The sequence below is a fragment of the Streptopelia decaocto genome (genome assembly GCF_964273445.1).
Source record: "Streptopelia decaocto genome assembly, chromosome: 2".
NCBI lineage: Eukaryota > Metazoa > Chordata > Aves > Columbiformes > Columbidae > Streptopelia > Streptopelia decaocto.
Genome location: NC_138655.1, coordinates 67978295 through 67993918, shown reverse-complemented (window position 1 = coordinate 67993918; position 15624 = coordinate 67978295). Strand labels below are relative to the sequence as shown.

Below are 15624 nucleotides of genomic sequence, written 5' to 3'. Positions count from 1 at the left end.
TGGAGGTTTTTAAGGACAAGTTAGATGAAAATGAAAATATCCCATAAAGCTGCTATGGCACTGCAGCCTCTGCTGCCCAGGACCTTTTTGACTGAGTTACCTGAGTGCTGCTCTGGAGAGGGCAAGGACTGAAGACCCTTTTGAAGGATGTGCAGAAATTTGATATGTAGAGTATATTAAATAATACAGAGATGCATTTTCATCTTTTATTAATGAGAAAGATACACCACATTAAGTGATAAAACAGTTACATGCATTTCAGTAAAGAAGAAGGAATATGGAATGGGGCTGTTTACATTGCCCTACTTCTGCATTTTCCATCCAGTTCCTGCTGTCTCTTGAAGTAAAATAAGTAAAATCACTGTATAGGGCAGAGATGTGAATTGGTACAGACATTTTATTACCTTTGTGTGGTTTAAGAGTAGAGTTTCTTGGCAGGATTCGAATATTGCAAGGACTGCAAGATTTCTGCTTCCAGCGAAGACAAAAATGGCAACATTTACCCAGATCAGTTCAACATTTTTGAAGGGCTTATGAAACACAAATTGAGCATATGTACATGCATGGGCAAACAGTCCCCAGCTATCAGAGCCCTCCGTAAGGAGAGGCAGAGCTCAGGCTCCAAAAGAAGTGTGCCTTTCACTTTTTCTTCCTTTTTAAATTTTTGTCAAAATCAAACCTCTTTTGCGTATCTACATGTTACAGGGTCTTTGATGGGGCTCGATGTTTCTCTCTTACCATTCCTTGCTACATGTTTGTCTGAAATTTTATTCCCATGACTTGTGGCTGGTTGTTTTTCCTGCTTACTGCTACAGGAAATGAGGTTGGAAGACTCTGGAAAATCATAGCATTGCCCACAGGTCTCTGCCAACATACCTTAGTATTTGACATCTGCAGTGTTCTTGTTCTAGTTTTGGTCGGTTCCTGCCCAGAAAGAAATAACTCCTGAAAAATCACCTACTTTGAGTAGAGTGGATAATGATTACATGATTTTGGGCTGGTTTGGGTTAGTACACAGCTGGTGTTAACAGGCTGACAAAGACCCTAGAGACTTATCCTTAAAGGTTAATTTTAGATGTTGGTGGTAAAGTGACTGTGTTGGTAGGAAGATGTTAAATTTCAGGAGAGCAGCTTAATGGAGATTTGAAAGCTGTGTCCATGAGGTGGAACATGAGAAAATGTTCAAATGTGCCAGCATGGAAAGGGCAGCAGGGTCACAAATCCACTTTGGTCTCCATCTCATAGTGGTGGCACAGGAGTCTGCTTCCTTCCTTCAGTACAAACAGAAGAAAAAAAGCATCATTTTCAAATGCACTGTGCAAAGGTGTGCATTGGTGAAACTATATTGGATGCAGTGAAGTTTGCAAGAAACCAAAGTAGAATATATTAATATATTGAATCTGAAGAGTCTTTTAGAGAAAGGGGAAGGAGTTCAGAAATAGAAAACAAAATGGATTAACGAAGTCAGATGGTTAGCAAGAACAAGGAAACAATTTACAGGTAGAATGAAGGGGGGAAGGGAAAACTGGCAGGGAAGAAGGAGTCTTGCCAAATACTGAGAGGTGTAAATTAGAGACCTGAGGCAATTAACTGGGAAAGGTAATTTAGAAGATACGTGTTCAGTGAGAGAAGGAAATCTGGAAAGAAGAAAAGGCTGAAAGGCATCAGAAGTGGCAGTGTCTAGAGAGTGACACATTTGGGATGTGCTGAGTTGGAGAGGAATGCTATTGCAGCAGAAACATATGCAGTTTTGGATGTATAGTACTGGTGCATCATGGGGCAAAGAAACAGTAATTACCTTACTGCTCTTGTGGAAAAATCACACCTGCGGTTCTGTGCTCAGCAGCAGGCACCATGCATCTGAGTGATGTTGAAGACTGAGCAGGGGGGGAATTTGCAGAAAAATAAGAAAGTTTTAGGAGGCTTAGGAGACTGTGTCTAGCTTTCTTCAGACATTCTCATAAATACCTGGAGAAAATAAATATGAGTGTAATGGAGTGTCATTATTTTGAATGATACAAGTGCTTGTGGCTGGAAATAATGGGATAAAAAATATTTTTGAAAATAAATCCTAATAAGGGAATCCCAAGAGAAAATCCTAGTATTGGGATTTTTGTGAGATTCTGGAAGTCTCCTTAGCATATTTTAAACATGTTTTAGGAAGAGCAGCACATGTAGAATATATAATCTGCACTGATGGAGGGAAGATATGATGACTGAGTGGAGCTTTTCTTTACCTGATACCATTTGCTCAATGACATGTTTATCATCGTTTCAGCAGTAGTGACCTAGAAAAATGTACCTGCGGTCAAATGTTCAGGTTTGCAGAAAACCCTATGAGTGCCTTGATTTTTAGGCACTAAACTACCAGTACTAATGTCTTAATTTTAGATGCCCTGAGGAACTTCATCTGCCAATGCTTTCAGCAGGATCAGTGGGTGCCTTGTGGCACGGGAAGGACTAGTTACAGCGGACTTGCATCCAGTTTCAGTGGTGACTTTCAGACATGTTGGTGACTGTTTTATGATCACATATATAGAATTTTTTACAAGAAAAAGAAAAAAATAGACTCAGTAAGGTGATTGCTCACATTTAACAGCTAGATGACTAGATGATCTCCAGACGTCCCTTCCAATCCTAATCCTAACCATTCTGTGAAATACAGACATGTATCATGGAGAAAATTGCCATTTGCATCAATATAGATAGTATAGTTTTAGCACCAGGGATTTCTTTTAATGGCCACTTTTCTGTGCCTACTTAATTGCCCGATGAAAGATTGTAAACCAAGGACAGAAATAATTTTTCTTGAAGGTAATGTCCTTCTTCTTGCCTGATTTTTCCCTTAATTTTTTACTTATTAAAATATAGCATACAACAAAGTAGCTTTAAGAATCAACTTTTCAGTAATTTAATCCAAGCTGTAAAATGCCAACCAGGTTAACGTTTGTTCTGTTCTTTCTAGTTTCCAAGAACACTGTCAGGGTATTATGAGGATTGACTGTCCTGCCTATTGCTGTTATAGTTCTTGTTTTGTTTGTTTGCATTACTGTGGTACCTAAGAGCTCTAGTCATGGAACAAAGCTCTGCATCCAAATACACAATGCGAGATGAATCTCCTCTCTAGCCTCACTAGCCTAAAATCAACTAGCTTAAAAATCAACGGAAAGGACAGGAAGTCTTTTCCCCCAGCCCCTGGGCACTGTATGTCCTCAAAACAATCTCCATAGCTGAATTTTCCCACTTCTGTCAAACAGAATCTCCTCATCAGTCCACACTTATTAATCAGCTGAGACTGCAGAAGGCACACACCCTGCTCAGTGCTGCTGTTTCAGCATCACAGGCAGAGGGACACATCACAGAATCATAGAATAATTTTGGTTGGAAGAGATCCTTAAGATCATCAACTACCACCATCACCTAACTCTAGCACTAAACCACATCCCTCATCTGTACATTTTTTAAACACCTCCAGGGATGGTGACTCCACCACTTCCCTGGGCAGCCTGTTCCAATGCCTGACAACTCTTTACATGAAGAAATGTTTCATAATATCCAATCTGAACCTTCTCTTGAGGACATTTCCACTTGTTACTCCATGCTACAACCTCCTTTCAGGTAGTTGTAGACAGTGATAAGGTCTCTCCTCAGTCTCCTTTTATCCAGTTTTTGGTTTGTTTGTTTGGGAGGCGGGCTGGGGGGGGAGGGTAGCGGGCTAGGAGGTTTGGTGTAAAGTTGAATGTAAATTTGCTTATCCATCTGCTATCAAAAAGCAAATGAGAAATGCCCATTGACACAGCTGCCCAAAAATTAGTAGATAGACCTACGGAAGATTTGTAGCACTGGCATCTCCATCAGAAGGACCATAATTTGAAGGTTTCCTCATACACTACCACATTTGGTAGCATGAGATTGGTCTCAGCAAGGGCTTGGACTGCCGTATCTAATTGAATTAGAGCTGTTAGCGTCAGACAGTGACTACTGAAGCATCTCCTAGCATTCATGTCAGTGAGGCTAATCCTACAAAATCCTAGAACACAAATCAGACTCTCAGTTTATCCAAGGCAGCCGTTTGTTCCATGAGGTAGACACATTAAGTCATGTTTCCCAAAACTGACTAAGACTTTTTCTCAGCCTTTGAAAAATGCCAATGCCTCATGTGCTCCATACAAACACATTGTTCAGAACATCTTTATGGAACACATTCCTGAGGTCTTCCATGTAAGCATCTTGATGAACTTATACAGTATCAGCAACTCTATCCTCAGAACAAGGCAAAGAGAGAGAGTTGTGTTATTTTATGCCTCTTTATGGATGGCAGAAAGACAACTAGTGCTGGTCTAGAAAACTTTATCAACACAGATGTTGTTCGTTGTCACCAGGATTCCTCCTTGTCTCATGACAGGTGTGCTTCTCCACCATGGAAGGCTGTATTTCTTTCCTTCCAATGCTTTTCTAGCAGGCTTTTTTGTTTGTAGAATCCAGTCATACTGGTTCTACCTTGTTCATGGTCATAGTAAGCAGGCAGGCATATGCAAGCAAAGCATTGCCTGATTGAGTTGCAGGATTTAGGACGTGTGCTTTGTCGGATGCTTCGTAGTGGAAGTATATATTCTTATATTATTTCTTAAATTGGTTTACTTCTATATGTGGCTTTATCTCAGAGCTCCTGTAATGTTAGTGTTCCATTTGCTTTGTAGCATTGATAATAGAATCTGCATGGGCTGTGCTTTTATATGCTCTTGGAATAACTAGCTGGGGATTTTTTTATTTCTTGGGCCACAGTAATTATTAAACTAGCCTACATTTAGAAAAATGATGGAATTTCACTCATGTTTACAGATCAATGGTTAAGCTTTATACCAAGGTTTGTTACCATTTGTTAAGTCTTTTCTTAACATGACTGATTTCTTTCTCGTTATTCAAAGGGCACACCAGATAATTGATTAGGAAATAGCTTTCTCCTAGAGACTATTTTATATCTTTTTTTTAGTCATTTGGACCATCAAGAGCCCTGCAAAAGCCTTGGCTCACAGACTTCTCTGGTGCCACCTTTTGTTCTGCTGGTACTGTCTTGCCCTCAGGTGACCACAGGTAATGCAAAAACTGCAGAAATAACTTTCTGCCCTGTGATGGGCTCCCTGTTCCCCAAATGTTCATTAAGAGTAAAATTAATCTCATTCATGTGAATGAGATGTGTGAATAATACTATATGCAGCATTTCAGCATGAAAGAAAGCATCCCCTTTTTTACCACTGCCTTTCTTGAAGTGACATTTACTAGCATGTTCCAAGGAAGTGGTCACCAGTCTCATTGAAATATTTTTTCTCAGTGAGATTCACACTAATCATTCTCTCAGTTCTTCGGCAGCTTGTACTTTTTGGTAACAACAAGGTGATGAATAGTCAGATAGAATTCCTGTCCCCACTGAAAACAATAGCAAAACTCCCACAGACTTCAGCAGAACAAGCAGCTTGAGAATCCTGATATTTTATGCTCTACTCTGTTTGTTTAAATACTCCCAAATTCCATGTTTTAAACAGACTGCCTTTTTCGTTTTTTACTAGGGCTACGCATATTGCTTTTCTGTTTCCAAACCAAAAGTACTTTTCCCTATTTCCAAGGAAGATAGTTTTGTACTTATTAGCCATGACCCATCCATACATTTCTAAAAGAACAACATCTGTCATTAAGACTCAGGATGATCAAATGGATTTGGACAGATTTTATACTAAGTGTGTACTGGCAGAGCCTTGCAAGTTCAAGACCAGGCCTACAGCTTCTACTGAAACTTCAGATATACAGATACTGAAATTATACCATGGACTGAAATATGATTGCTTGCCCATAGCAATTAAAACACAATATGCTAACCCATAGCAAAAGGTCCTTCTACCTCCTAAGAATCTGTTTAAAAAAAAAAAAAAAAATCTGAAAGCTGGGACTGAGAATAATGGAAAAAGTTTTCAAGGTAAAACTGCTGAATGTGCTGAGTGGGCAGACAGGAACTACTAGACATGAGGGTTCTCAAGGCTTATCACCATTGAAACTCTTACTCCCTGTATAGCTTAATCCCATTAAACAGCTACAGGCAGTTTGGCAGAGTTACAGTGATCATATAAAAATTAGTAAGATCTTAAACATTTAGTGGAATAGGTGTCCTGAATGTGTCACTGCTAACAAAAAGCTGCACCTCATTAGAGATCCTACATCAACAAGCTGGTGTGGCCAGCTCAGCCACAGGGGAAGACGTGACCTAAACCCACACATGGAGGGACCCGGGATAATTCGGTCACAAGATACAAAGCCGCAGTGAGTCCACTTCATTCATTCATCTCACAGAGCTCCTTCTTTGCATTGTATGCACAGATGGACAAATGTCTCACAGTCCCAGATGGACACAGGAAGCTTTATCAAGAACAGTCACACAGCTGTGTGATGTGTAAAGGTCCACTGTACATCAGCTAGCAGAACTATAGGTCTGCAAGGCGGATATCTCTGGAAGATTTGCAATTACTATCTCTGGAAGATTTGCAATTGATATTGCAATATCAATATCTGTTCTCTAGTCAGCACGTACAAGAGAGCACAATCCCATCTTCGAAGGGAAATAAAAAAATGAAATGGAAAACAGAAGAAGTAAAGTTTGAAAATAAACCTGAGATGGACCTCACTGGGTTGAGGAATTTTGTGGCTAGTTAGGTATTGACATAAGGCCATGCTTGAAGAATCACAGGCTCACGGAGAGTTTAGAAGGAATCCCAAAAGTCTCCAGTCTGACCACCTGAATCAAGCAAATCCCGTTGGACCAGGTTGCTCAGGGCCTTCCCCAGACTGGGTTTGAACACCTCCAAGGATGGAGACTCCACTGCTTCTCTGGGTACCTGCTCCAATGTTCACCCATCTGCACGTTAAATTTTTTTTTCCTCATTTTGAGCTTGTTGTTGCAACTCACATTTGTTGCATCTTGTGCTTTCTGGAGTTTGGCTTCAGCTTACCTTTTTATTGTACACAGCAATAAGGTCCCTCCAAGTCTTCTCTTCCTAAGGGTGAACAAATGCAGTTCTCTCAGCCTCTCCTCATATGTCCTGCGCTCCAGTCCCCTGACCATTTTTGTGGTCCTGCACCGGATTCTCTTCTGTGTGTCCTTGTCTGCCTTCTACTAGGAACCCAAAACAAGAAACCATTCGCCAGACATGGTCTCACAAGCACAAGGAGAAGGCAAAAATCATTTGCCACAGCCTGCTGGCTACACTCTGACTAATACACTTTCATCAGGGATGCACTGCTGGTGCACTCATATACTTATGTTGGAGTTACGCATTGGGACCCTCAGAACTTTTTTTTGCAAAGCCAGTTTGTACTTAGCAAGTTTTTGCCCAGCTCATCGTGCTGCGTGGTCTTGTTCCATCCCAGACACAGGACTTTTCATTTGACTTCTGTTCTACTCCCTGAGGTTTCTCTCAGCCCATTTCTGCAGCCTGTGTAGATGAAGGCAAGTAGCAGCCTTGTCCAGCAGTGTATTGACCATGCTCCCAGCCTGGTGTTATGTGCAGACTCACAGAGATCCATATGCCAAGGTTCTTCATTGAGATAGGTCGTCTTCTCACTGAGATGTCTTTACATTTTGCGAGCAGGATGTGAGGAGTTGCAAGCACAAGCAGTTTCAGATTATGAGCTTATATATAACCTTCTGGTGAGAACCACCTCTCTCAAGGTTGCTGCAGGTAGCCCTCTACTGCAAAGTGAAGTTAGTACCACTTTGTCATGAGCCCATCATTGGGTAGAGCAATGGAGGACAATTTCTTAAATCTTACTCTTTGGACTGTGTTTCAGGATGGGTCAGACTTAAGTATCTAGATGGGGGGAGTTGGGGGGAACTGTATATGGTATGTCTGGGACAGATCAACTATGTGAGACAGTCTTTAACCGTTGAAGTAGATTTCACAATATGAGTATAGGAGGGGAGTTTGTTTTCCTTTAGTTGGTCTCCTCTCCATCAGATGATTTCCAGTCTGATGTCATACCTGCATGATTTATGTAACATGCCCAGATTATTCATTTTAAAATTATTAGCTTTATTTTTGTTATCTGTTGGTTTTATGCACCAAGCTTTTAACCCTTGGGATATTGCCAGAACTGCCAAATGGTTCCACTGTTTTATGTTCTCGGTGACATTTCTCAGTATTTTCTGTCCCTTCATGGAAAATCGCGGGAGCCCAGTAGCAATTCCCAAGTCCCTGAAAAGTGATTAGCAATTATTGTTCTGTAAGTACTTAACAGGGAGATTAAGACATGCCACCAGGTGTTTACACAATAACACTCAGTAGCATGGAAATTCAGCTCTAGATATTACATGGTGTAAAGAGGGTAAACACCTGTCCTCAGAGAGATCAGCAATTATTTTGATGCTTGCATTATATCCCATTTTTTCTATCAGGTTATGCAGCTCTATCGTTTTCAAACTTTTCATTCCCTGATAGGGGTTTATCTCTGTTTGTAGTAGCAGGATTGATCTGTAACTACAAGATCAGTTCCTGTTAAAGGCGTTTTTCTTGCACAATCAGTAAGTGGCAAAGCTGCATTTTCAGTCCATCCTTTTGTTTCTAACATGGCATATTTGTATACAGCTACAATGGAAGTGGGCTACACTTCACATTGCAGGTTTGAAAGAAGTGATAGTGAAATAGCTTAGGAGCTAACCTAATGCTCTTCCATAGTGAATCATATAATTCACAGTGTCTATTTTCTTTCTGTTGCAGGAGGTTGGAAGCATTATCGGAAAGGTCAGGAAAATTACTTTCTTTATTTTCATGTCAAAATGTTGTATATCAGTTCACTTCATCAACCCAGGCTAACTTTTTTTCTGTTTCTTTAACAGAAAGGTGAGACAGTTAAGAAGATGAGGGAGGAGGTAAGACAAGCCTTGATGTCTTTACCTGTCTTTCTTTCCAGTTTAGAGAACAGGGAAATTCAGCGTTTGCAGACCGACACTGCCATCAAGTGGGCATTTAATTTACCTTCACCACTCTTTCCAAGTGGTGGTATTTAAATGCACTAGCATTAAACGTTGTTAGTGTAAACTGCCTTTTGCCACAGCAGTCTGGAGTCTTCCATTCCCCTAGCAATATGCCTGCTGCTCTCTTATCTCAGGAACAGCTTAGCCAGCATGTTTCTGTGCATCTAAACCATGGGATCTTTCTTTAGCATACCAACATTGGCCCTGCACATGGCTCGGCCTCCTGGTAGAGAGCTTCCAAAATCAGATGCTATGTGAAATTTGAGAATAGACACAAGCTTCAGCAGAGCTGGAGCCAGACTTGCATAAGCCAGAGTATCCCTCTGTTATGTCTTGGCAAAGCCTTAACTTTTTATTGTTTAACAGTTGAGTAGGATGTAAACAGGGTAGACCTGCACACCTGTCATTAACATCCTTTGAAAATGCTGTAAGCACAAAAAGGATAACTAAAACACGGCACCACATAAACCTCCGTCTCCCCAGCGTCTGCAGCTTTTTTCCCTACTGCACAGCAACCTGCTCTGTCTTCAGAGGATTTTGCACAGGTAGAGGTTGTAGACCCACACTTGTCCTGCAAGGCAGCACATCTTACCTGGAGATCGGTGTAATTTTCCTTCTTTGAAGCAAGTGCTAAAAGCATAAGTCAAAAGACAAAGACAAATCCAACTGGTTGAAACTTTAGGAGTGCAAAGTGTGTAGAGGATGCCTCAAGAAAGTCAGTTTGGTTCTGGTAGATCTGCAGTACGTTACTATGTCAACTGCTTTACTGTTTTATACACTGACAGAAATTCTGTGGCAGAGAAATCTCAAAATATTTGTAGTAAAGAAAATTGCGATGCATCTTTAAATATACACAGTAGGGAGGTCATTGTCAGGTTGACTGAGTTCAGAGCTCCTTTTTTGATGATAAGAGCTTTCAGCCATGTTTTCACACTTGAGTGCTTTTACTAATACTTAAAAATATAAGAAAAAAATGTTTCAAATATACTAGGTAATCCTGCCAGTTGATTAAACACATTGTAGTTTAACTACTAGTTATGATCATGGGCATCTCTATATCAGCACAAGACTAGGAGGCTGTGTCTCCAAGTGATGATAACTCAGTCTTCCTTTAAATTATTAACATCCTCCGTACTTCTTTAAAAGCAAAACACAACTTTATTTTTACTTTCCTGACAGATGTGGCAAGTTGCATGCCATCTTTATGGAATGAAATGCAACTCTGTCTTGCCCTGTCGTCAGGGAACTGTCAGAAACAGCTTCAGGCCTAAAGAAAAGTACAAAAATCTCACTTCTGTGCCCTGCAGCTGTTAACCTCCTACACAGTTATGGAGGCAACCACATAATGTTTCAATTGCCGTAGCTCTGCTTTGACCAGTCATCTATCAGAGGAGTGACATCTGCGATTTTTGGCTACCAATCCACAGTGGAGTGACCTTTCAGACACACAGCACATCAGCTGATTTGTGATAACCTTGAAGGCAAAGCCAAATTAACCCAGATTATCTCACATTTTCTACAGACACAGATCCTCAAGAAAGTCAGTGCCCATGGATGAGTTGAGGCTCAAGTGACTTGTTTAGACTGTATTAACATATTTCCATGCCTGAAACCTCAGGGGAAGCCTAGGATGGGTCTTACTTGAACTGGCTTTTATCGTTGTCTACACCAACATTCTCTTAAATATATTTACCTCTAGTTTAGGGGTTTTCTCTGCACTGCCACAGTGGCATAAGTGTGACTAAGTACATCTGAGAGCCATGCTGGCTTGTCTCCTAACTGCTTCCAACAGGCTCCTTGCCTTAAGGAGATCACACCATTGCTGTTGCCTGTCCTGCCACTACTCCTTTAAAGGGTTGTTCAGTGCATATTAATTGACTGCCTTCACATGAGACACTTTTATAAGGAAACTTCTCCACAATGCAACGCAATGCCCCAGTTACACAGATGAAGCCCTGCCTTTGGGTCTCCAAACCACAGACATGTGTCTTTCCTGGGAGATGTTGGTGATCCTTGGAGACAACAACCTTGTCTGAAATTCTGCAGCTCTGGTCCTTCTTAAGGTTAACTCTGCAAAAGGGAAGGGAAAAGACTTGATTATGCAACTATTTGCAACTTAGAGTTACAGAGGCACTATTTGCATACTGCAATGAAGACTATATAAGTATTTACCCAGACAGAATCCGGCTTCCTGCAGCTAGATGAATTTTTGGCGTATGATCAGTTAATACTGAAATTATATGATGTTTGGGCTGCAGTTGTGAGGGAGGGAATAAGATGCCTCAAGATATTCTTTCCCAAACTATGTCCCTAAGCCTACTTAGTTTGCTCCCTGGGAGGTATAAATTTGGAAAATATTTGTTCTTTTTGACAGAGTGGTGCTCGAATCAATATTTCAGAAGGCTCCTGTCCAGAGAGAATTGTGACAATAACAGGCCCAACAGATGCAATTTTTAAAGCTTTTTCTATGATTGCACTAAAATTTGAAGAGGTAAGCAAATAAAATATGGGGTTTTTCTCTCTTCAAGTTGAGATACAAACAGTGCTTAAATTTTCTCATGTTTGCTTTAATGTTAAATATGATTTGTTTAATGTTCTATTTAATAGCAGTGAAAGTGGTTGTATTTTCATAAATGATTTTGGCAGTTATGCTGAAGAAAAATTATGGGTCATTTTACAAGCTGTTTGATCATTTCTTTTGCTTTTTGGAGACTTCAGGGAAAAACATTTGCTTCTAGTAATGTGCACTAATGGTAGGAAAAATGTCTTGGAAAATTTCTTATCCCATTGTGGGTTTGATTTGAAAAGAATAATTGCCTAACTTGTAGCTCTGTTTTTATATTATTCCATTTGGTATTGATGTAGATTTTATATATGTCAAAATGAATATATAATTCCCTCAACTAGAAACTTTTTATTTTAAAAGCAAACTATATTATTACAATTACCGTATTTAAAGGTTGTCTTTTAAAATCAATTAAAATAAAGGCACTAAGAGTGAGGCAAGAGAGCACTCAGTTTACTGTAGAATTATAGTTCTGTGCAGATACATACCTAAAGTTCCGGGTTCTCCTCAAGTTCCAGGGACCTACTGTAACTGGGTACGGTCGCTGCTCTAAGGGGAAACCTCACAGAAAAGGCCGCAGACTACAGAACACAAACCCTGTTCATTCAGGAGAGGATTTAAACTCCCTCTGCTTTTGCAAATCAGATGTCCAGTTCAGGCATCTCTCTCATCCTCTGTGGAGAGACAGAGGCCCCTGCAGGAAGCAATTCATCTTCTCCTAAAGGAAGAGCCTGCAGATAGTTGACTGAATCACCTTTAGCAGGAGAAAGGGGCTGTGTCTCTCCATCGAAGATTAGACCAGAGGAACATGAATCCCTTTCTCAAGAGTATTTATTTCTCCAAGTCAGTGAGGTCAGTGTTCACTTCTTCCCATACCGCTGGGAGATGCTGGTGGTGGGAAATGTCAGTGTGTGCTTTTATTTTCCTATGGTGATTGTTCACATTTACAGTAACAGGACTAGGAGAGAGCTTGTGGGTCATCACATGCAGTTGTCTTCTAGCATAAGCAATATGTCTTGCAGCCTCCTTCACAGTATGATAAAAAAACTAATTAGATTTATTTATTTTTCCTGATATCTGATCCACAACCTCAGTTCTCTGATAATTGGACACCTGAGTTTCACTCCTTACCTGAATTTTTTCATAAACAGTTAATGATGCAGCTTTGGTTTTGTGCCAGCACCGGCCATTACTTTAAATAATTCTTGCCTTTCCATCCCTGAGGATTCCCCTCTTAGACACAGTTTCAGAAACCAGTTTTATCTCCTCACACATGTGCTTTTGCCAGAATAAATAAGCCAAGCTCAGTCTTTCAGAGGATACATTCCCCAGCCCTCTTGAGTCTCTAGTAGTCCCTTTCTACCTTTTTCCAGTTACAGTTTATGTTAAATGTGTGTGTTAATTGTGGACAGGTTGCAAATGAAGTTCCACAAGGGCTCTATTTAATGGCACCAACAGTCCCTTATCCTGACTATCGCACTAACATATCTCTACCGCTGCTGGAAATGCCTCGTCTCCTACTGTTGTCATGTTTTGCACACAACCTTGTTGTGCCTGGCAAGTGTCACCAGCTCCTGCTCGAGTGTTTTCCATGGGAACCTCTTCAGTCTCAGCAGAAATTCCTGTCAGCCCCCGGACAAATTACTTTAAAAAAAAAATCTGCAAATATTAATCCCACTTATATTTCTTCAATCCTTCACAAGTTTTCAGATCTTTCTCTGTGATATTCCAATCTTTCAACATGTTGATAAAGTACCCTGGTTTTGTGGTGTGGTGTATTTTATAAGAATGCTTTTTATTTTTTTTACCAGTTATTAATGAGATAATAATGATTATGAGGTTGAATCCTGCAGAACCACACAAGTAATTCTTTCCAGCCCTATTTTAAAACCATCTGTTGTCATCTCCTTCTCACCTTTATATCCTATCCATCTTCTACCAAGCTCTGTTTCTTCTAGTTTAAGAGGCAGCTTTGTGCAGGGTACCATACCCTCCAATCCATGAAGATCTGGAGAGAGCAGTCTCTCTGCTCGCTACATGAAAAATACGTTCTGCTTAGGGTCTTATCCTGAAAAATGCTGAGGGAATCACTAATAGAGATAATCCCTGCCAGTTCCCACCAAAACGAGTACCCAGTGGAAATAAAACTGTGTTTCTCATACAAACATTGAACACTCAGATCCCTACCCCACCACGCTACACCGTGTTGACTTCTAAAGTGCTGTAGCTAAAAATAGGCAAAGAAATCTGAACTTCAGGCATCCAGGTGGATTTTATGTGTATTTACCTGTGTAGATTTTAGAGGGTAGTCTGGACACTTCATCTGGATCTTAGCAAAAGGATATTGGCACACACTGCCAATCAGGTACTCTGGTTATATATTCTAAAGCATCTGTATTTAGTTTTAATGACTTCTGGTATATTTAAAAGAATGTTGGTAACGAAAAATGTTTCTCGTAATCAGATTTCCTATTATTATTCCTGTCAATAAAATGAGTTAACTGTAACAGTTTGGAGGCAAAATAAAGTACTGTTGCAGAAATTGCAAATGAGCTAGCTACCAAATGTTATTTTTCATACCCATCTTTTTGTTGGAGATTTCTTCAGCCATTTAAAAAATTGAAAATCCCAGAACAGCCAGTGTCTAGCCCAGCTCCGGTTATCACAGCTACCTTCAAACAGAATAACAAAAGATATATAAGTCAGACTGCTGGTTTGAGGGGTTTTTTTGTATTTCTTACACGTGGCCACAGAGAGCACATCTCTGTCCCAAGAGCTCATGCACTGTAAAACCCCACTAACCAGCAGGTGACAAGGGCTCTTAAAAGGTAATTAGTCCCAAGTCTTAGTTTAGTCTACTTTAAAACAATTCCATGAATAGCTGGATATCCACACCCATGCTATGTTGAAGATTAACATACAATATTCCTTTTTACACACTAGTTCCTTTTCACTCCTCTTATGGTTTGAGTACAGCTCTTGTAGTAGCTGATTCTAAACTTGAATCCCTTCCTCATCAGCACAACTGAAACCCAGGAAGGTTGTTACCAACCAGATCCCTCCAACCTGCCTAGTATCCTTCTTCCAGTGTCCACAGCCTCAGTCCATCAACACACTCAGAATAATTGATCCTTTTCTTCTCTTTATAATAGCTGTCATCGCTAAGTTCTGTGTATCACTCCTGACACTGCAAGATGCACAGCTAGGACTTTTCTGTTTTGTTGTTTTTTACTTTCAACGTGAAGCCCTTGTACCCTTAATTTCAACCCTACAGCTCCATAGCTGGGGATAAGCAGGTCTAGGAAGACATGGAAGCCCTATAATGCTTTTCTAATTTCATCAAAAATCTCAAAATGCAGCCGGATAGAAAAACAGAAAGATCTGGAGGAGTGTCCTCTGTGTAGTCACTCTGCAGCCTTGTATCACTCTGCTTTGACAACCTTCCTAATAAAAGCTGACTTTCTAGCAGCCTGATGGTGAATTTACAAGCTAAGTAGGTAATTGCACAAACAATATTCACTGTAGAGGAAGAAGAGAGTTGCTAATTAAAAATGACACTAACCCAGGCAGACCACTGGAGTTGCAAGAGAGGGCATTTTAGAGTAGTTGTTTCCAGACTGGAGACCCAAGAAATGCAGCTCTAAGTTCACTGGTGAGTGGGGCAGCTCTGGCTTTGGGTAAAAATATGAATAATCCATTGGAAGCACATGGTAGTTAAGTGCTGGAATAAGGACCAGGCAGAGCTTAGTGGTCAGATCTTCTCCAAATAAATAAGAAAAAGTTTGATGGAATCTCTTTTCATTTGCAAACAGTCATGAAGAAATTGCTCAGCTCTAGAAAAGAGGAGATAAAGGGATGGTGACAGAAGCAATTGAGATGTTGCCTTTTTGACAAAAACTCTGATAGTCATTACCGAGTGAGGAGCCATCTCACAGACTCATTGTGCTTACCGTGAAAGTTGGCAGGTTTCACATTTCATTTAGAAACCAGAAAAGAAGAATTTTGATACATTTTTTCCCCAGAGGTTTGGTAGATCTCT

The 15624-nt window shown here is 40.3% G+C and overlaps 1 protein-coding gene across 5 annotated transcripts in view; it reads left to right on the top strand.

The window, feature by feature from the left end:
- The window catches only part of LOC309436906 (poly(rC)-binding protein 3-like), a 151578-nt gene that overhangs the window by 89764 nt on the left and 46190 nt on the right, over positions 1-15624 (top strand). For all 5 annotated transcript variants that reach the window (XM_082046558.1, XM_082046559.1, XM_082046557.1 and 2 more), the window contains exons 3-5: positions 8763-8786; positions 8882-8914; positions 11394-11510. In XM_082046558.1, the coding sequence (XP_081902684.1) occupies positions 8763-8786; positions 8882-8914; positions 11394-11510 (174 nt within the window). The remainder of the gene's footprint in view (positions 1-8762; positions 8787-8881; positions 8915-11393; positions 11511-15624) is intronic.